At 42.4% G+C, this 20,966-nt stretch overlaps 2 protein-coding genes across 4 annotated transcripts in view; both read left to right on the top strand.

Annotated features, from left to right (window-relative positions):
* LOC112554850 (myosin-VIIa-like) overlaps positions 1-20,966 on the top strand; it is a 183,678-nt gene that overhangs the window by 27,024 nt on the left and 135,688 nt on the right. For all 3 annotated transcript variants that reach the window (XR_003097330.1, XM_025222903.1, XM_025222905.1), the window contains exons 6-8: positions 4,978-5,234; positions 19,472-19,625; positions 20,212-20,288. Coding sequence is in view for 2 of the 3 variants with exons in the window: in XM_025222903.1 (XP_025078688.1) it covers positions 4,978-5,234; positions 19,472-19,625; positions 20,212-20,288 (488 nt within the window). In the remaining variant the exon portion in view is untranslated. The remainder of the gene's footprint in view (positions 1-4,977; positions 5,235-19,471; positions 19,626-20,211; positions 20,289-20,966) is intronic.
* LOC112554851 (craniofacial development protein 2-like) lies at positions 8,252-10,743 on the top strand. The gene has a single exon (XM_025222906.1). The coding sequence runs from the start codon at positions 9,084-9,086 to the stop codon at positions 9,711-9,713; it is 630 nt and encodes a 209-aa protein (XP_025078691.1). The 5' UTR covers positions 8,252-9,083; the 3' UTR covers positions 9,714-10,743.

The following is a 20,966-nucleotide window of genomic DNA, read 5'->3' as shown; positions in this document are numbered from 1 at the left end:
GCCAAAAACCCAACAAGCCAAAGAAACCAAGAGATAACAGTTATGAGGACATAAAATTCTTAAATCTGATAGTAGAGTCCTATCCTGCTTAAAAATGTAAAGATTGCTGCCAATGGGATGGACCTAAACAAAGAAAACAAAGATGACTTTTTCTGGACTTTTCGAAACTAAGTCTTAAAGCTATTCTTTTGTCACAATGGACCCTGTCTTCCATCTATTCCAGTAACACTTGTCCACATAAAAGAGATGTATGAGAATTTAAAGCAGCTACTGAATTCCATTGCGTATAACAAATGCAGCGAGGACCTCCGTGGTCATTTGAAGATAGTTACCCTTTTAACGGGACTGCAGCAGGGATATACAAAATATATGTATTTCTTATGTTAGTGGGACATTACTGTATCACCTAGGGCTTTTGTTTCCTAACCTTTGTCTCTCTACCTTTTCTTGCCATAATTTTTTTTTTTGGTCGTTCGCCTGATTACACTTGGAGACCAGCTCTTGAGATGAAACTAGTGGTCTTCTGTAGAGTCTCCACTGGCCCGTACAGCTTGTTGTGCAGGGTCTCCGACTGTGGCCAGGTCTCTTCCCTCAGGGTACGGAGGTTCCTACAGTCCTGTAGGATGTGTTCTACAGTCTGGTCTGCTTCTTCACATGGGCATCTCGGGGACGGCACGAGGTGTAACTTCCTGTGTAGGTGGTGAAGCAGCCTGTTGTGCCCGGTCCTGAGGCAGAAGATAGCGACCTGGTCCGGTCTGGACAGCTGATGGTAACTGTCCAGTGGTTTCTGTGGCCTGTACAGAGACTTAATGATGGTTTTCATCTCTGATATGTTGACTGCATTGTCTTTTTGCTCATCCTCTGCACCCAACTTAGCCATCCTGTCAGCTTCCTCATTCCCATCTATCCCGCAGTGTGATGGGATCCACTGTAGAGCTGTTCTGAGGCACTTGATGTTTAGCAGCGCAGCTTCCAGGTCTGGCAGTTTGTTGTTGTTGACTGACAGAGCATCGGTCAGGAAGATGACCTGGCTGTCTTGGTCTGCTCTGCTGCTGATGATGTTTGCTGCGTGGACCAGGGCTTCTACTTCTGCTCTATAGTTTGTACAGTGGAGGCCAGTTGGTATTGCTGCTGCCTGCCACTGTCCATTTGGGAACTGGATGTACACGCCTCTGGATAGCGTCTGTGGCTGACCCGTCTGTGTAGGCCCTTATCCATGATTCCTGGGGGTACCTTTCTTCTAGCATGGCTAGCGTCAGGGCTCTCTTGCTCATGTCGCTATGCTCATCCTTTGTTGTGAGGTGAAGAACTGTGGTGCAGATGGTGATGTTCCCTGTTCTGTCTTTCCAAGGAGGAGGATCGAGGGAGAGAGTCGGTACCTGGACCTGTGCAGGAAGCTTTGTTTGATATTTTCTGTGTAGTGCCTGCGTCTCTCGCACAAAGTTGGATCTTTTCAGCCTTCCCGAGGACAGTTGTTTCTGTCTGGCACTCATCAGGTGGTCTTCACTGTGCCTGTACTTGGTGGCCTGCACGAGTGCTTTGCATTCCCTTCTCTTGTTTAATGGGGGTATGCCTGTTATCTGCTCCATCTTGTCTATTGGCGTAGATCTCATGGCGCCTGTTATGACTCTCAGTGCTTGGTTCTGCACCTTGTCCAAAGTCTGAAGGTGTGACTTGGCTGCTGTCATCCAGGTGCTTGATCCGTACTCTAGGTGTGGTCTTACAGTACCTTGGTACACGGTCTTCAGGATCTTTTCGTTGGCGCCCCAGTATGTTCCTGCCAGCTTTCTCATGATGTTCAGCTTTCTTCTGGCTTTTGCTTCTGCGTCCATGTCAATCTTTTGTCAAAAGTGACTGCCAGGTACGTCTGCTGGTCTTCAAGTGTCAGTGGAGCGTCTCCCAACTTTAGTCTGCCAGCTTGCGCTTGGAGAGAGAGAGAAAAGAGTGGCTGTTGTTTTGTCACGGTTGATGGTAACGCACCAGTTGTCTGCCCAGGCTGCCACTTTGTCTAGTGCAAGCTGCATCCCTTAGGTTGCTGTTATTGCATACTCTTCTGAGCACCATATGACCAGGTCATCTGCATACAGTGCTGCTTGGACTCCCCTTGGAAGCTCTGGTACCAGGTCGTTGATGAAGAGTATGAACAAGGTCGGCGAGAGTACTCCCCCTGTGGTACTCCGTGCCGTAGCAGCACCTTACGGCCACAATGTCCGTCTACAAGCACCCTGGCTCTTCGGTTGTGCAAGTAGGACTTGGTCCACTGGTACATGTTGCTGCTGGAGCTTGACCAGGAGTCCATCCTTCCAGACCTTGTCGAAAGCCTTCTGCAAATCAATGAAGACCGCTAGGGTGACCTTCTGGGCTTGGAAAGCATCCTCAATGACCTGCGCCAGGTGCGTTGTCTGATCTTCGGTGCTTCTGTATCTTCTGAAGCCTGCTTGCTCTGGGATGATGATGCTTTCAGATTCCAGGTACCACTGCAGGCGCTGGTTGATGATGCGCTCTTTGGTCTTGCAGACGCAGCTTATCAGGCTGATGGAGCGGTAGCTCAAGATTCGCGACTTGTTCTTCCCTTTTTTCAGAACAGGGATCATCCTGGCTTCCTTCCAGCCTTCTCTCCAGCTAAGGTTGAAAATGTCCAGTAGTTTAGTGAGGGCTGTGCTGCCAAGGTGTTGCAGCATCTCATTCGTTATGTTGTCTGGACCTGGAGATTTTTTTTCTTCAGCTGTTTGATGGCATTCTTCAGTTCTTGGATGGTGATATCTTGCTGCATCGACTCGTGGACGTCCCCATTTGTTGTTCTTTCTTTCTCTTCTTTTCTGAATTCTTTTTGCAGATGCGGTGGGATGGTGATGCTGCTCTCCTTTGCATATGCTTGCGCAAATGCATTTGCTGCTGCCTTATCTGTCAATGTCTGTCCATCTTCTTCAAGGGTGATCTTCTGTCCCTTGTTACCCTCATCATTTAGTGCCTTGGTCAGCCTCCACAGCTTGGTGGTATCTCTCTCCATATTCAGCCCTGCTGTCTTTTCTCTCCAGCTTCTTCTCTTGCACTCTACTTTTGTTCTTAGCAGTTTGGCATTTGTTTCTTGCAGCTTGATGTTGTTTTCTTGACTGGGGTTGGTTTCTGCTTCTTCTCTGGCTTTTGTCAGGTCATCGTGGGCTCTCTGAAGTTCTGCTGTCCAGTACGGAGTGTAGTCCTTTTGCACCCCTCGTGGGATAGTTTCTTTGGCTGCCTTGATGATACTGGCATTGAAATCTTTGACGACGTTGTTGATGTTTAGTCCTTCCACCTTGATGTCTTTCGTGAGCTCATTTGTTCGTATTCTGAACAGCCCCCACTGTGCCTTCTTATGATTCCATCTGGCGTGCTGCGGGGGTTCAGGTGTCGTACTTCCTGTGATGGTAAGGAGTACTGGGCGATGGTCACTTCCTCCCAGCTGGTCTAAGACTGTTCTGCTCAAATTCTTGTGGATGTCGTCTGTGCAGAGAGCCAGGTCTGGTTTTGTTGTTGTGTGCCAGCGGCGCAAGTACAAGGTTGGTGGATCTGTGGGGTCGTTGACAAGGATTAGATGGTTCTCGTCTTGCCAAGTTTCAATATCTTCTCCTCTCTTGTCAAGGATGTTGTATCCCCAACTCTGGGACTGGCTGTTAAAGTCTCTGGCGATGAGGAAACCGCTGTCTGGAACCTGGATAGTGTCAAGGGACAGCATCTTGTCACTGGGGCAGTAATAGTTGATGACATGGAGGACGCTGTTTGTGATGGTGACCTTGACTTCTATGTATTCTGCCTCATCCATGTATCTTTTCGTTTCGCTAGCATTCATGTTGTTTCTGACTAAGGTCAACACTCCACCTTTCTTTCTCCCCTGACGATCACTCCTGAAGGTCTGGTACCCTCTGATCTTGAAGGGCTTTTCTTTTTATAGGTGTGTTTCCTGTATACAGCAGATGTTAATGCTGTTCTGGTGCAGGAACTGTTCTAGTTCTGTCTTCTTGTTGGTAACCCCTTCTGCATTCCAATGCATGATGTTAGGGTTGGGGTTGTCCTTGGCTTTGGTGGTACGCTGGCCAGTCGCTTTCCTTCCTCTTCCCCTGGCTCCACAAGATGAGTTGAAGGGACCTCCAGTAGCTGAGGGTGGGCTCCTTTGAGGCACGGAGCCCGGCACTGCACCTGCCTGGCGGATCTTCACAGGGCGAGCACCATTTCTGTCATTACTTTCTCCAAGTGGCATAGGCTGTGTTGCGTGGTGGTGTGGTTATTTCAGAGTGCGCCTTGCGGCCCACCACCTCCGACTTCAGCACTCGTGGACCACTCTTTGTCTGGTCTCTACCCTTCGACCTGTCCGACATGGGTGACCCTGCTAGGAGCTGATGCTCCTGTCGGCATAGCTCTTAGGGTCATCGAGACACGCAAGCCCCCCCGACCGCGGCAAGGTGGTGATCCAACAGGGGGTCTTGCCATGATGTAGCCTTAGTTGTTGACACAGTGTAAAATGCTAATAAACATTCATCATAGCAAGGACACAACAAACACATGAATTGCAAATTTTATTTCATAGGCATAACCTGATAATGTGAAGCTTAGAGACAAACTTGGCTGCATGCTGAGATTCCACACACTATACAAGTGTCCACATTATACAAGTGTCCACACTATACAAGTGTTTTGCATTATTATTAGTCATTATTATTATTACCATCATGCTTTATTATTGCATTTTTACATATTGACAATGTGATCAGTACATTTTTTTTTAATGTAATGCTCATTTTTTCCTCCATTACTGCAACTTGTAATTGTGCGGACATTTTAAATTCTTGTGTGGCAACTTATTTTACTTGCATCACTATCACAAGTTGAATTCAGCATGATTATATTTACTCTATAGTCATTTGTTATTAAATAAAAGTAGGTGATTTTTTTGAAACATTGTAAATTCTATTTGTATTTGTTATCAGTGTTCTTTTTTTTCAGCATTTGGCAATGCAAAGACCATTCGAAATGACAATTCCAGTCGATTTGGCAAATATATTGACATTCACTTCAACCAAAAAGGGGTCATAGAGGGAGCCAAAATTGAACAATATCTTCTGGAGAAGTCACGCATTGTCAATCAAGCACATGATGAACGCAATTACCACATCTTCTACTGTATGCTGGCTGGATTGTCTCGTGAGGACTGTGCGAAACTGGAACTTCAAGCAGTGACACACTACTACTACCTTATACAAGTAAATATCTATCTATGACTATTTAGTAGGCATCCCTTAAAATTTTAACATATTTTAATGTGATTCAACCACATTTTTGCAGCCTCACCTAGCATTAAAAAAGAAAACCCATCGCAATAATGAAAAGGTGTTCGTGATGCCTCATGGGAGTGTTGACCATGTTTTATAGTCATTTGTTTTGTGTTTCCTGTGCAAGATAATAATGGGGATTTATTTGCTCATAGTGCTGACACTCTCACTTCTGCAACATACACTCATGCACACAGAGACACGTTATGTACACTCATGGTCAGGACAAGGTCAAAGTGAAGTCGTCATTCCAAATAGATGCATCTTAAATTTAGATTGAAAGGTGGTAAGTGTCACTCTCACAGGCACACTCACAGACACAACAGGCACTCGAACAGGCCCATTGCTAGCAACAAAACCAGTCACCCCTCAGTGAAGAAATATATGAATGCAAATGAGAACATTACAAAATGCAGGTTTATTAATCAACTAGCAATTTATAGAGACGAAAAACAAAAAAGGACTTGATGACATTGCTTAATCAGACAACCTCACCCACAAATCACAACAAACAGAGCAAAACAGCTCCCTGACATCACAGTGTCAAATGCACTTTACCCAACCACTGCCCAGGGCAAACGCTGCGGCAGAAGTACCTAGATAGCCTAGAGAGGCCTGATAAGCACAGGCAGATAATTCCTGTAGGAGAAGTACAGAAAGGGGGGCACAGCCCTGGTCCTTGTTTTGCCTGCAATGTCTGTCACCTGCTGTTTGCAGATGAAGACAGATGTGATGACAGTTTCTGACAATTTCTGAAGACAATTTCTTAGAACAATTTTGTAGGATAATCTCTGAAGATCATTTCTGAGGACGATTTCCCAAGACAATCTTTGGAGACAATTTCAGAAGACGATTTCCAAAGATGATTTTAGAGGACAATTGAACGATTGTTGAAGGTTATCAAGCCTGTAGACACAGCACATTACAGTTCACGGCCCTCCAAGCAAAAACTCACACTCATCCCCATCTCCCAGGTTACCAATCAGGTAGCCCCTCCAGTGCCTTTCTTACAAAATTATCATCTATCAGCGTCATCCGCTGACACAAAATTACCATTAGAATACACCATGGTTTCTCACAGCCCTCCTATGTCGTAAACAACAAATCATATTTAAGATCATGACCCAGGGGCAACAGTGTTGCAGTATTCCTGGGTTTTAGCTGAAATGTGAATACTGGCCCCAGGGAACCGGGTACATGGGCATAACCTGAACTCTTGCTAACCACATCAACATAACATAAGTTTGCAGGGAAACCCTCTTCAATACTCGCACGTCAATCACACAGTTTTAAATGGTTTCACCCGTGCAAGGGAAGGTAGGAGTACACGGTGCAAACTTTTACAAGCGGTCAAATTTTCGTAATTGCTACCCTGACCCTGAGGCAAGATGGAGATCACAGGCAATAACCCTAGCAAGGAAACGTCTTTCTCAGCCGAGTACTTGATGTTGGCAGTTAGAAAGCTGAAGTGAAATGGTTTCCAACTGAACATACTGTCAGGGTTAGGACCAACAATTGAATGTATTCTCCATAAAATAGAGAGAAAAATAAGTGAGAAACAGATGAACAGCGGAAATGATACAAACATAAAGACAACTGAATTTTAAAACTTTATTTTTATTGCTTTCGTCTATTTGTCTTTATATCTTTATATCTCTCTTTACTCGTAAGGGATGATAATATTCAACATTTTCAGTTTATTCCCCTAGTGACTGACATAAAATACATCTGTGTTTGGGTGCAATGTTCATACCTTTACAAATGAGCAACAGTTCACACCTGTAACACAGTAGTCATTCACCATCTACAATAGCGGCCCCACAATCCATGTTTGTTGGTGAGCATGACAAGGTGAAGGACATTGTAGATCATGTTCATGCACATTCAGTCTTGTGCATCTCTTTGCTCCAAGTGAAGATTTCAAAAATGGGTGGACATGTGCTGATCATCTTTGGTTGTCATAATGGACATAATATTGTCTGTATTCTGTAACTAGTTTCGCTAGGTGACAGTTATTCTGTAAGTGAAAGAATGTACCTAGCAGTACATTGGGGATTATCCCCATTCAATATAACAAATTCGCAGTGAGGACTGGAGTGAGGCAAGGTTGTCTGCTCTCACCGACAATCTTCCTGATCGTCATAGACTGGATCATGAGAAGAACAACCTCTAACAGCAACACGGGCGTTCAGTGGACCTTCGCCAGGCAGCTTGAGGATCTTGACTTTGCGGATGACATCAGCCTGTTGTCCCACAAGCAACAACATGCACAGACAAAGCTCACTCGGCTCGCAGAAGAAGCAGCAATGACTGGCCTAACCATCAACATCAAAAAGACGGAGGTAATGCGGGTCAACACAAATCAAGAAGCTCCACTCCAACTACATGGAGAATGTATTACATAGTCTGACAGTTTCACCTACCTTGGCAGCATAGTCAGCAGCAAAGACGGAGGTTCAGATGAAGATGTCAGAAGCCGAATAAACAAAGCCGGGCTTGCATTCCACACCCTCAGACCTATCTGGAACTCCAAGGCTTTGTCTCTACCAACCAAGATCCGCATCTATAATACCAATGTAAAGTCCGTCCTCCTCTATGGATCTGAGACGTGGCGGGTGACATATGCCATCACCAACAAGATACAGACATTCATCAACAAATGTCTGCGCCGCATCCTTAACATCCGATGGCCTGAGAAGATCTCCAATGCAGACCTGTGGGAGAGAGCCAACCAAAACCCTGCCAGCCAAGACATCAAGAAGCGGAAGTGGGGCTGGATTGGCCACACTCTATGAAAGCCCGCCGACAATTTAACGCGACAAGCTCTGGGCTGGAACCCACAGGGGAGGCACAAGGTTGGGAGACCCAGACAGACGTGGAGATCAGTCCACAGAGAGGCAGAGACTGCTGGCATGACATGGTCCCAACTGAAAAGGGATGCCCAGGACCAGGTCCGATGGCGAGGTGTGGTTGCGGCCCTATGCTCCACTGGGGGCGTATAGGAAAGAAGAAGAAGAATATAAAAAATTTGCTGTGTGCCACTTTTGGGACATGTAAATGATACATTTTTTACGTTTCACGAATCTGCAGTCGTTGACTTCTTGATGCGCGCCAATCTGTCACAGTTTCACTTCAAGTAGAACAGTCTCTGACTGAAGGATCAGTGTGATGACAGATGCAAGGCACATATGTCGAAAAAATTCATATCACACTGATGATGTTGCTGTGGTAGTATTGACCCACAAGGTTCTAAATCAGTGGTTCTTAACCTTGTTTGAGGTACCAAACCCATCAGTTTTTTATGCACATTCACCAAACCCTTCTTTAGTGATAAATCAAATAACATTTTTTTCCAAATTCAAGACATAGGTATATGGTTTTTTTTACTGGTATGCAAAATAAACCGTGATCTTCACTCTTCCATCTGTTGTTGTTTTTCGCTCTTCCTTCGTGTCACCGTGTCTTCACATCCTTTGTTCGCATTGCTGTCCGTCATCGTGTCGAGCGTCCACCCTGCACCATCATCATCATCTCGTCGGCGAGTGAACTCGCGACCCTGCTGCACCAGTGTGCGGAAAGGCCTTGGACTGAACACCTAGAGCAGGAACCTTCGAGCAGGAGCTCACGTGACCAGTGGCCGGCCCACATCATCGCATCTGGACGAGAAGACAGAGGGGTGGGAGTACGTCTTTAGAGCGGCAAGCAAGGCCAGAGGGCGGGCTGCTGTCTGTGGACATCTTCAACGGACTTCTAAACTGTCACCCTGCAGTGCATGAAAACATGTATGAAACAGGCAAGTTAGCACAAGTTACAGCTGAGATGAGGCGTTACAACTTACACATCCTTGGAGTAAGTGAAAGCAGATGGACAGGTTCTGGAAGAGTAAAGACCCAGACCGGAGAGACAGTGCAGTATTCTGGCAGAGAGGACAACCAACACCATGAGGGAGTAGCCATAATCCTGAGGAAAGGAACAGATAAGTGCCTAATAGAGTGGAAGCCGATCAACAGCAGACTGATTTCAGCCAGAGTGAGAGGGAGACATGGCAACATGACCTTGATCCAGTGCTACGCACCAACCAACGATGGCGATGATGAGGCGAAGGACACCTTTTACGATCAATTGCAAGCAGAAGTAAGTGCAGCACCCAATCATGACCTGTTGATTGTGATGGGCGACATGAATGCCAAAGTTGGGAACGACAACACCCATGTAGAGAGAACTATGGGCAGACATGGTTGTGGCTGCATGAACGAGAACGGAGAGAGACTAGTGGAGCTATGCACTATGTACAACCTGGTGATTGGAGGAACACTATTCCCTCACCGTACCGTCCACAAGCTAACATGGTGCTCACCCAATGGTAGGGACAGTAACCAGATCGACCACCTAATGATCAACGGCTCCTAGAGACGTTCCCTGCTTGACGTCAGGGTGAGAAGAGGAGGAGATGTTGGAAGTGACCATCACCTTGTTGTAGCAAACATAAAAATGAAACTGCGAAGTACAGGACGCAAGTCAGCAGCACACAGACGCTTTGATGTGGAAAGATTGCAGGACCCCAAGCTGAAAAATGCCTTCACTCTTCAAGTGAAAAACAGGTTTCAGGCACTTGCAGACATGACAGACCATTGCGAGGCAGACACAGAAAGCATAAACCAGAGATGGGACCTTGTGAGAACAGTGTACCAGAAAAGCAGCGAGACGAGTCTTGGACTGAGAGGAACTAAGAAGAAGGAATAGATAACACCAGAGACGTGGAAGGCGATAGAGGAAAGAAGAGACCTTAAAAAGAAGGTGGCTAGCACCAGATCTGAAAGACTGCAAGAGACATTCAAACTACAGTACAGAGAGATGAACCGGAAAGTGAAGCGCTCGGCGAGATCAGACAAGCGTGCCTACTTGAACAACCTAGCAAGTGAGGCCGAAGAAGCAGCAAGAAAAGGAGAACAAGGAAAGCTGTACAAGATCACCAAGACAATTAGCGGCAAATTCCACAGCACCAACAATGCCCCAGTCAAGGACAAGGGAGGGAAGCTGCTAACGACAGAGAGAGAACAAGAAGCACGCTGGGCTGAACACTTCAGAGAGATCCTGAACAGACCACCACCACCTTCCGAAGAAGCCGACATACAAGAAGCCATTGAGGACCTCGACGTTAACATCGCCCCACCAGAGAAGCAGGAAATCATCACAGCGATTAAGTCCTTGAAGAACAGAAAGGCACCAGGTAAGGACAATCTGAATGCTGAATTATTCAAGGCAGACCCAGATTTGGCAGCCAATATCCTGCAACCCCTATTTACCGCAGTATGGGAAGGGAAGCAAGTCCCAGATGACTGGACCAGAGGAGTGATAGTCAAAATCCCAAAGAAAGGATCCCTTAGCGACTGCAACAACTGGCGAGGAATAACTCTCCTGTCCATCCCAAGCAAGATCATGACAAAGATCATCATCCAACGAATCTCAGAGGCAGTGGACACACAACTTAGAGAAGAACAGGCTGGTTTTTGTAGAAGAAGAGGATGCACCGACCAGATATTCGCACTACGCAACATCATTGAACAGTGCACAGAGTGGCAGAGGCAGCTCTATATTAACTTCGTAGATTTCCAGAAGGCTTTTGACAGCATCCATAGAGAGAGCCTTTGGCGCATCCTGAGAGCATACGGAATACCAATGGAAATTGTACTGCTGATCAAAAGCTTCTATGCGAACTTTTCATGCTGTGTTGGAAACAGTGACATCTACTTTGAGGTCGGGACCGGAGTGAGACAGGGCTGCGTGATGTCTTCCCTGCTCTTTAACCTTGTCATTGACTGGGTAACGCGCCATACAACGGAAGATGAACCAAGGGGCATACGATGGACACTCTCCACGAACTTAGAAGACCTAGACTTTGCCGACGACCTGGCCCTGCTGTCACACACCCACCGGCACATGCAGGAGAAGACGACTCGCCTGCACACTTTTGCGCAGCAGGTCGGACTGCACATCAGCCGGACAAAGACAGAAGTGATGACCCTGAACACCACCAATCCAACACCGATCAGCATAGAGGGAGAAGACCTGCCGATGGTTGAAAGCTTCACCTACTTGGGCAGCGTGGTCACGCAAGATGGAGGAGCAGGCCGTGACATCCAGAGCAGACTGAGCAAAGGCAGGGGCATCTTTTGTAGCCTACGAAACATCTGGAAGTCGACACAGTACAGCATCAATACCAAGCTGAGACTTTACCAGAGTGTGGTCATGTCCACTCTACTGTATGGCTCGGAGTGCTGGCGAATGACTGACAGCGACCTCAACAAACTGTCAGTCTTCCACACCAAAAGCCTGTGAAGAATCCTGGGCATCTTCTGGCCAAGGACAATCTCCAACGAAGAACTACTTGCCCAGTGTGGGCAGGAGAGTATGGCCACCATCCTGTTGAAGAAGCGATGGCGCTGGATTGGTCACGTCCTCCGAGGCGGGAGCAACTCCATCATAAAAACTGCCTTACACTGGACGCCAGAAGGAAAACGCAAGCGAGGTCGGCCCAAGATCACCTGGCGCCGAACTGTGGAGGCAGACATGAAGACCCTAAACCTCAGCTGGAGTACTGTGGGGAGTCTAGCCCAGGACAGGCAAAAGTGGAGGACCTTTGTCGCTGCCCTACGTGCCGACCGGCATAATGGGCAATAATCTAATCTAATCTAATCTAAAATGAACCGTGCATGAACATCACCTTGATTAAAGAACAAAACCAACACAGTGCATGAACTCACCAAAAATTACATACCTGCAAATCAGTGTGACTTCTGCTGTTGTTTTTGAGAGACCAGTTCAGATATGCATGGCTTCACCTTGGCAAGTTCTATTCTCATGTCACTTTCACAGCAAAGTCTGTTCCTTTTCTTTGTTTTTATGTCCAGTATCCTCAAAAAGGATTGCTCGCAGAGATATATTGTAACGAATGGTATAAAACTTTCTTAGCAATAATTGGGTACCTTTCCAACTGTTGACACCAAAACGTTGGGTGTTGTTGTTCTGAAGAGTTGCTGTTGAACATGGCTCTGCTGAATTTCAATGATTTCGTCGAGGTATTCGTAATTGACATCTGCTGTCTCAACAGCAAATGTGAACGGCTGTCTCACCCATGCTGGATATGACTCTCTTGTAGGGAAATATCCGCCGAGAGACTTTGCAAGGTCATCTAAGTGCCTGGCAATTGTTTGCTTCAGTTCCATGGATACAGAAATGTCTCCGATTCCAGACACATCTTCGATCTTACACAGTCATCCAGAAGGGGAAAGTTTGCGAAGTTATTGTTCTCTGTTGGTCGTTTCCATAACGGTAGTTTTTTTTTTTTTTTTTGCAAAGCCTTCAGGTTTTCTTCTGCTTCCAAGATGTTGACTCCACCACCCTGCATCTGCTGATTGAGATGATTTAGAGCTGCAAATATATCAGCCATGTACTCAAAAATGAGAATAAACTCAGGATTTTTGAAACAATGTGCTCTTGCAAAAACAAGGCTTATTCCACACGCATGGCAAAAAAAATGATTCAAGGTTTTTGTTGCCAATGCATGCCTGTGCAGAATACAATGATGTGTGGTGCATCAGCTTTTACTAGCGCACTAAAACCAATCTTTCTTCCCAGCATGACTGGAGCTCCATCCGTACAAACTGCAGAAACCATATCCCATGAAAGATTATTGTCTCTGAGGAAGTCATCCACAAGCTTCTTCACATCGGCTGCCTTAGCAGTTGTTGTAAGAGGCTTACAAAATAAAAACTCTTCTTTTATCATGTTGTCTTTCACATAGCACAGGAAAACAGCAAGCTGGCTTACATTACAAACGTCTGTGGTCTCGTGGAGTTGAAGGCTGAATGTTGCCGGACTTGAAATTACATCTGCGACTACTTGAGCCAAGATGTCTTTACTCATGCACTCTATTCTGTCACTGATGGTGTCATTTGAAAAAGGAATTTGGGATAAGCGGGGCATGTCATCACGAATTTACATAATTACACGAATTTACACCGGTTAAGAACCACTGTTCCAAATATTCAGCACAACACCAAAGAGGATGACGTTTGCACCCAGCGACACCAGCCAGTGGGTGTGAGAGGATGTATGAATGCGCCAGGTGTCGTCACTCAGGATCATGTTCATGACCATAACGTGGCAATTAATTAAGTTAGTGAGAAATAAAGATGTTAGAAACATTAACAAGGGGTGGCACATTGCTAAAAGTATAAAAGTTGGGATGAAAAAAACTGGTGCAGGGTAGTAAAGCGAACTTCGGCAAGACATGTTGCCCTCAGCTCAGTGACAAGACAGCGGCAGTCAGGGATTATGTTTACTGGTGTATTGAACATTGGGATGGCGACCCTATGAGACTAAGGCACTTGTTGGATGGATGTATTACACACTTCCAAAACATCCATGACAAGTGTAACTAAGCCTCACCATGCAGGCAATCGCAATACCATCTGTAATGCTGCTAACTGATCCTGCTGCTGTCAAGCTTCTGAGCGACTTTCTGCACGGCCATGTCCTTATAAACATCCAGAGGACTACACGCTGTTCAGGGACACATATTTTGTTTAAAATTTTAACAATGTGTGTCTGATCAATCTGCCTAAGTGTGATTATATTACAAACACGAGGCACTATGACATGCACATGGGTCTTGCTGTTTTAGACTGGAATGAACATGTTGATAGAGATTCTACTTCAAATTACAACAAAGCAAGTGTACAGCACAACCAGAGACGACTTGGGCAACACACTTTAAAAAAGAAAACTTATAAACTAGTAGAGAATATCTGGAGATGTGTCATTGAACAATAAAAATTTGATTCCACAGTATAGCTCCACATCGAGAAATGTATTGTCTCTATAGACATGTTCACTCCAGTCTAAAACTGCAAGACCCACTCGCATGTTATAACGGATTTTTATCTTGTTCACTTTACACATTTGTTATTCTGTGATGTCCATTGTAGGATCAGTAGCAGTATTAAATTTTGTGTTTCCCTTGTTATACTGTTGATTTTGCTTTGTTATATATCAATCTTTATGACAGTGCCTCCAGCAACTGATTTTGTTTGCATACCTGTACTTCACCTGCCAATAAGAAAAGTTGAATTCCTTGTAATGTTATGTAAATCATGAGATGAAGGGGTAAGGTTTTGAAACTGTGCAAATAAATGAATTTCAGTTACAAACTATATTTTGTTGTTATTACTCTTTTTCCCTCTCTTACTTGTTTTTGTTGGGTTGTCCAAAGTGAAACAAACCACACCATGTGTTATTGCACATTTACAGATTACTTCCCAAAAGTGCATGATGAGTAGCTGCCACTGAAGTGCAGAGTGGTAAGAAAATGGTGTAGTAGAAAGGACACTGAATTCATGAGGTGGACACGACTGTCGTTTTCCAGATTCAGAGTGTAAGAAACAAAGTATACATAAAAACTAGAAAATAAAATAATAATACTACAGTGTGAACACTAGCGTACATGCACATCGCACTCAAAACTTCGGTGGAATGCACACATAGACCGTACATGTAAGCATGGACTACAAGCAAAATATTGATATCCCCGCTTATGACAAAAGAAAGATAAGAGATTTAGAGAGAGCAATAAAAATGAAGTTTAAAAATTCGGTTGTCTTCATGTTTGTGTCATTTGCTCTGTTCATCCTTCTCTCCTTTATATATTCTAGTTTTGTTTGTTTGTGGAGAATACATTTAGTCCTAACCATGACAGTATGTTCAGATAAAATTCTTTTCACCTCAGCTCTCAGACCCTACAGCAAGTACTGGTCGGGTGAAGACATTTTATTGCCAGGCTAGTCAGCAGTGCCTGTGATGTCTACCCTGCCTATTGCCCTCACACGGGGGATACCATTCTCTTCCATCCGGATGGAAAAGTTCCACCTTTAAGCACTTACAGTCAGCTAGCCTCGATGCCATAACTGTTGTTGATTCATTGACACTTCAGGGTCAAGATAGTTAATACTATAAGATGGGTCATACGAGATTTCCCGTGGTGACAGCGAAGCGAGCATCACCTAAAGGACTCCATGATGGTGGCTCAAGCGAAGTTTCGAGCTGGTGGACACAACTGTAGTGCCATTAATTGCACTAATTTCCGCTACAGATGTCCTAGAAAATCGTTTTTCAGATTTCTGCTGGATGAAGCAAGGCTAGCACATGATTATTATTTTCACAATAGTTTCTTTATAGACATAAATATTGCATGCTGAAGATTATCGATGCTGAACACTGTCATCTGCTACACTTAATTTTCACAATTGTATACATAGTATGTGTTGTCAAAAGTGATCACAGATTTGATAATGTTGATAGGTTGATCAATTTTATGATAAATACTAATTCATTTTGTCGTTTCTTTCTGATTTCTTTGATGGACAGAAGCATTCATACAACAAGAAAAGCATCTTAACCATTTGCACAAGATGAAATTAATGAAGACACTCGCTGTGTCCAACTTCACAACCGTTACCATCTGTGCCAGACATTAATTTACAGCTTTCTCAGGATAATGTCTTTTTTTTTTTTTTTTTTTTTTACATTGCAGGCTATGTGACTTTTAAACTGTGGGAAAAGGTTTGCAGTGATTGTAAAGAAAAACTCACCGACCGGCTCTCTGGTGCAGAACATTAACAATTTCTGACTCTTAAGCAATACCCAACGCTAAATGAAAGTCTGGTTGTGCCAAGCACACAGTTCCACATTAATCAGGTGTTGGAAGACAAATTCATTTCCTACATGACTTTTTTTGCACATAGACAAGGTGACAGCAAGGCTAATGGTGCAGTTTCAGACAAACAGGCCTAAAACAGCTGTTCATATGCCCTCTTGTTAAATCTTGCCCCTTGAACATGATGGTGTGCACTTATACAAGGTTGTTTGCTAGTCAGTTGTCTAAGTGAAACAGAAAATTTATAAAATTGAATCACTTGTGATTATTTTTCATGTTGTAGCACTCTTTGTTATTTATCTGTGTATTGATTTTGTTTTCATCCTAGAATGACTTGAGATTTACTTGAGTAATTTGAAAAATAATTTGAAGCAAATTGCTTTGTACTGTGTTCTTAAATGCTCACTTAAATGTTTCCCTAAACATTGCAATATGTGCATTTTAGTCTAATGTTTTCATAAGCTGGCCACTTTTCCTGTATTTCAAAGTCTCAAATTATTGCTCATGTCATTTTATTATTTTATTTACAGTGAACTTTCACTTCGTTGTACCTTTCATGACACCCTTATTTTAAGGACTGACTGTTAAAGGGATTCTAAAGGCTTGTGATAAGGCTCTGGCGACGGTCAAATGTTTCAAAAATATATTTAGTTACAATTACAGTGCACGACAGCGATACAGGAGAAATAAAGGATTCGTTTCTCACTTAATTACCACTTATTAGCACTATTTCGGTTGCCGATGTTTATAAAAATTGAAAAAGTCTAGTGAAATCGACCCTTATGTCCTTCCTCCGAGTAACCACGAAACCTTCCAGAGATAGTCAAGCAGACAAGTCTTCTTGTGATGTCAGTCTTCTTGTGACATCAGTCTCCGACAAGGAGTGTCTGTATCTGTATCATTGGGAAGATTTGTCGTCGTCTGTTTATTCGTATGACGCACTCTGTTTATAAGGCTCTGTCTTTCGGAAACTGATGAAAAGAAAATTTTGAATCTTTTTCCATCTTTTCACATTCTCTTGGCATGGTTGTCGCTATGGAAACCACGCATATCATAGGGTCACGTGACAGAACGAGACTTCGTGGAAGTAAAAAAAAAAAGAGTCCCGTGTAATTTCTCTTATTAAACACAACATTTTACTAAAAACCTTCAACGTTTTCCACATAAACTCACATATAAATAGACGAGATTCAAATTTATCCTACTCTTTATCCGATTCTAAGCAGTTTTATTTTGCCTTTAGAATCCCTTTAATTAATACATTGTATTTATTTTTATTATTTTTAACACCCGTAGACCCAGTGGATCATTAGCAACTGTCAAGTACAAAAACATTTTAAATGTGAGCTTGATGCAGACCTTCTCATTGAGTACATTGATGCGCTACTTTTCATATCATCATGACCATTAATTTATCTGACTGCATTTTCATAATTCTGATAAGTGTGTGTGAAAGAGAGAAAGGTGGTAAGGATACTCTTGTTCACACGTCATATTGACTGCCTACAGGTAGTATAGACAAAAACAAACCAAAAAAAAACAAAAAAACAGTTTAAAAAAAGATCAAATGGAAGAAGATTTTTAAAAAATTTCAAACAATAATACTATAAAAAGATAAAGATCAGTGTAACTACTAATGTAGGCCTATTGTTTTTTGCTTGCTAGTGTTTAAGAAGAAAAAATTATGTACCAAAAAAAATCTTCGAAGATAATACACTGATAGTACACACTGAAAACAATATTATCATGATGGTATGCACATTACTGGACTGCAAAAATACTAATGAAAAATAAATTTCGTCATCGCATATATGTAATTATCTTCCCTGAATCTGTTCTTCATGGAGACTGCTGGGTCACTGTGCGCAATGCCGTCATCGCTGTTTACATTGGGGATTTCATAGTAGTGAAGAGAAATGAAAGAGGTCTACCGAATATTGTTAACTCTCAGTCAAGACCTTGACCTTTGACTCTGATACCCAGGTACGCTCAAATTTCAAGAATTTTTTGGTACAAATCTAAAAAAAATGGCAAAACATAAGACAATAAATCAAAATTATAGTTAAAGCTCAGAGTTAGGATGAAAAATCTGTTTCAACCTCAATTCATCATGAAACAAGTTTTGTTAGAGATCCAAAAGAAATTAGGTATATCCAACGATATTTTCAAAAAATAAGTATCAACAATGTATTACTGATGATCATTTAAATGTCTAGTCCTTTATTCAGTTGACTATACTGGTCAAACACCATGTAGAAATCGATAAAAGTAACTTAGGATGCAAAACAAAAAATTAATATTAGAAATAGGCTTGAAAATTGTGAAAAAATTGTTAGAAGTCTTCACATGTGCACAGATTTATAGTTGTTGAAGGGGTCAGATATGTTTGTCCATTTTGGACCCAAAGAGTTAATAAATGTTTATAAATTTTGTGTGAGAGACTGTTAAATTAGTGGTTTACTATAAACTACATAAGCACCCTAGACTACTAGTCATCCGCACACCTCCTGACATATGCATGCGACTAATTACAAATAGAATCTCAACAAACTCCTTCAGACAAAAGATAAAGGAATTACAGCTGCTCTAACAGATGTCCTAAGGTAATTTCAAAAGAGGTGCTAAATCTCTCTAGTTTTGTCAGGTAAGATATGCAAGATGCCTTTTAACATCCATGCAAACAAAGGGACTGCTAACAAAGATAATAAGAGAAGACCATGCATGAGAATTTGATGCATACAAAATCTGATTGTCAGCTGGCATTTCTTGGAAGAACTCCTGTGGGTCCACTGTTAAAGAAGATGCTACCAGATAATGACAACACAGCTCATCCACTGGATGGCAGAAACCAAATTTTACTCTTTTATTTATAGATGGTTGTCCATTTAATTTCAGCAACTTGAGCATTATCCAGCTGCCTCTTTCTATATGACGTCTTTTCTGAAAATGACTTCTGTACAATACAAACACTCGAAGATACAAGACACCATTCATACATGAAACAATATAAGGCCTACTGCAACTCACCACATGACTACAAAAATCAGTCATTAGACCTGTTCTCTTTAACCCTCTTAGCACAACATAAAAATATAACATTACAATGACTAGCTTATAACTGAAGACTGCAAAGACATCAGTGAATAAAGATTGTTTTTTATTATTGCTGCGCTGGGGTAAATATAGATAAAGAAACCAATACATTTTTGGAAAGGAGAAAACTTAAACTTTGTAACAATAAAAGTAATGAAAATCGCCTTCCCTGTGCTTCCCGGCAAAGCCACAATCATGGCCCATTATTTTAAGAGGGCTAATAACCAAAAATTGTATCCATCATGTTGCTAGCTAATGACTGTTGACATTCAGCAACTGGTTTTTTTTTTTTAGTGTTAATGATATTTCAGCAGGTGTATATGGCAGTGTATTGAACACCAATATAAACACTTTTTTTTAGGGTGGAAGCATAGCTTGTGAAGGACGTGATGATATCAAGGACTTTGCCGACATCCGATCAGCCATGAAAGTCTTAATGTTTTCTGATGCAGAAGTTTGGGAAGTCTTCAAGATTCTAGCAGCATTGCTACATTTAGGAAATGTTCGCTATAATGGTGAGAACTTTTGGGCATTTCAACTTTTTCGCCCCATCTTGGGCAATGGCATTTTCAAGGATAATCTTTTGTGCTTTTGCTACTGATAGTGCTGAGAAAATTCATAGAAAAATGTCGGGGCTCTGCTTTTAGGTTGGTCAAAGAAAAATTGTGACAGGAGTTATTTCCTTTTCAAGAATGAGAATTATAAAAGTTTTTTAGCAATCTAGTACATCCCTTCATAATTTTTTGTGCTCTTTCACATCTTTTACTGAGGATGAAGAGAATTGTAAATGTGATATCTCAAGTAATTTACATTCATTGCTGAAATCTTTCTTAGATATTTTAATGTAGTTTTTTAAGGATTTTGTCAGTGTCTGTTTACAGAAGTACAGGTTTTCATCTTCAATTTGCGTTCTTGAATCTTATCATTTCTATCCTAAAGCATCCTATGTTAATGATAGTGGAGGCATATTAAGAAAATGCACTTTGATGATGACACAAAGAGACAGCTGTCCAACTTTTCATTCCTAATAATGAATCTTGAACTGAGATGAATTGCTGGAATGATGAACATACCAGATTTGTAAAATTGTCTGATGTGCAGCTATCGAGCTGGATAACATTGATGCAACAGAAATTAAGGACATTTCTTATATCAACAAAGCTGCCCAACTACTAGAGGTGAGATAATTTTTTGAGGGGGTGTTGGGGTCGGGGACAGAAAGATATTGAATACAATTTATTTAGTTTCAAAATATGTAATACCTGTTAACAAAAAGTATTTTTCATCTTGAAGATTAGGAACAGCTAGTCTTGTTTAGGTGTAGTGATTACAAATTCTACTTTATACGAACACTTTTTTTAGGTCTTGGAGTAAACAGTCCGCTGAATGTATACGTAAATTTGTAATGCTACATGATATCGCTGCTTTTATGGAGTACAGATCTGAACAATTTAAATCTGACACCTTGAACTTAGAAGAAACCACACAGGATTCTGGGCATCTGTGGTATTCACACCACACAATATATCAGAATATATCATGAGTAGGGAGAGATATCGCAGATGAATACAACTTTCTAATCAACCATATGGGCAGCTTAGAATTGCTTAACAAGTACAGCATTTATGTTTAATAATAGTATGGTGAATTTATGTAGCACAAGTCCTATGTAAAGGCTCATAGCATTAGCATTGACCCTCTCCCCTTCCCCCCCCCCAAAAAAAAAAAAAAAAGACAACACAGACAAACATGGATGCATGCAACATTACATGCAAAATTGTTGTCTAATGAATGCCAAATAATAATGATATCTAGCAAGAAGCTGCTTCATCTTGCTGTGATATTGCCATAGTTGC

The sequence above is a fragment of the Pomacea canaliculata genome, linkage group LG14 (genome assembly GCF_003073045.1).
Source record: "Pomacea canaliculata isolate SZHN2017 linkage group LG14, ASM307304v1, whole genome shotgun sequence".
In the NCBI taxonomy this organism is placed as follows: Eukaryota; Metazoa; Mollusca; class Gastropoda; order Architaenioglossa; family Ampullariidae; genus Pomacea; species Pomacea canaliculata.
The sequence above is the reverse complement of the archived record's forward strand: the minus strand, read 5'-3'. Positions and strand labels throughout refer to the sequence as shown.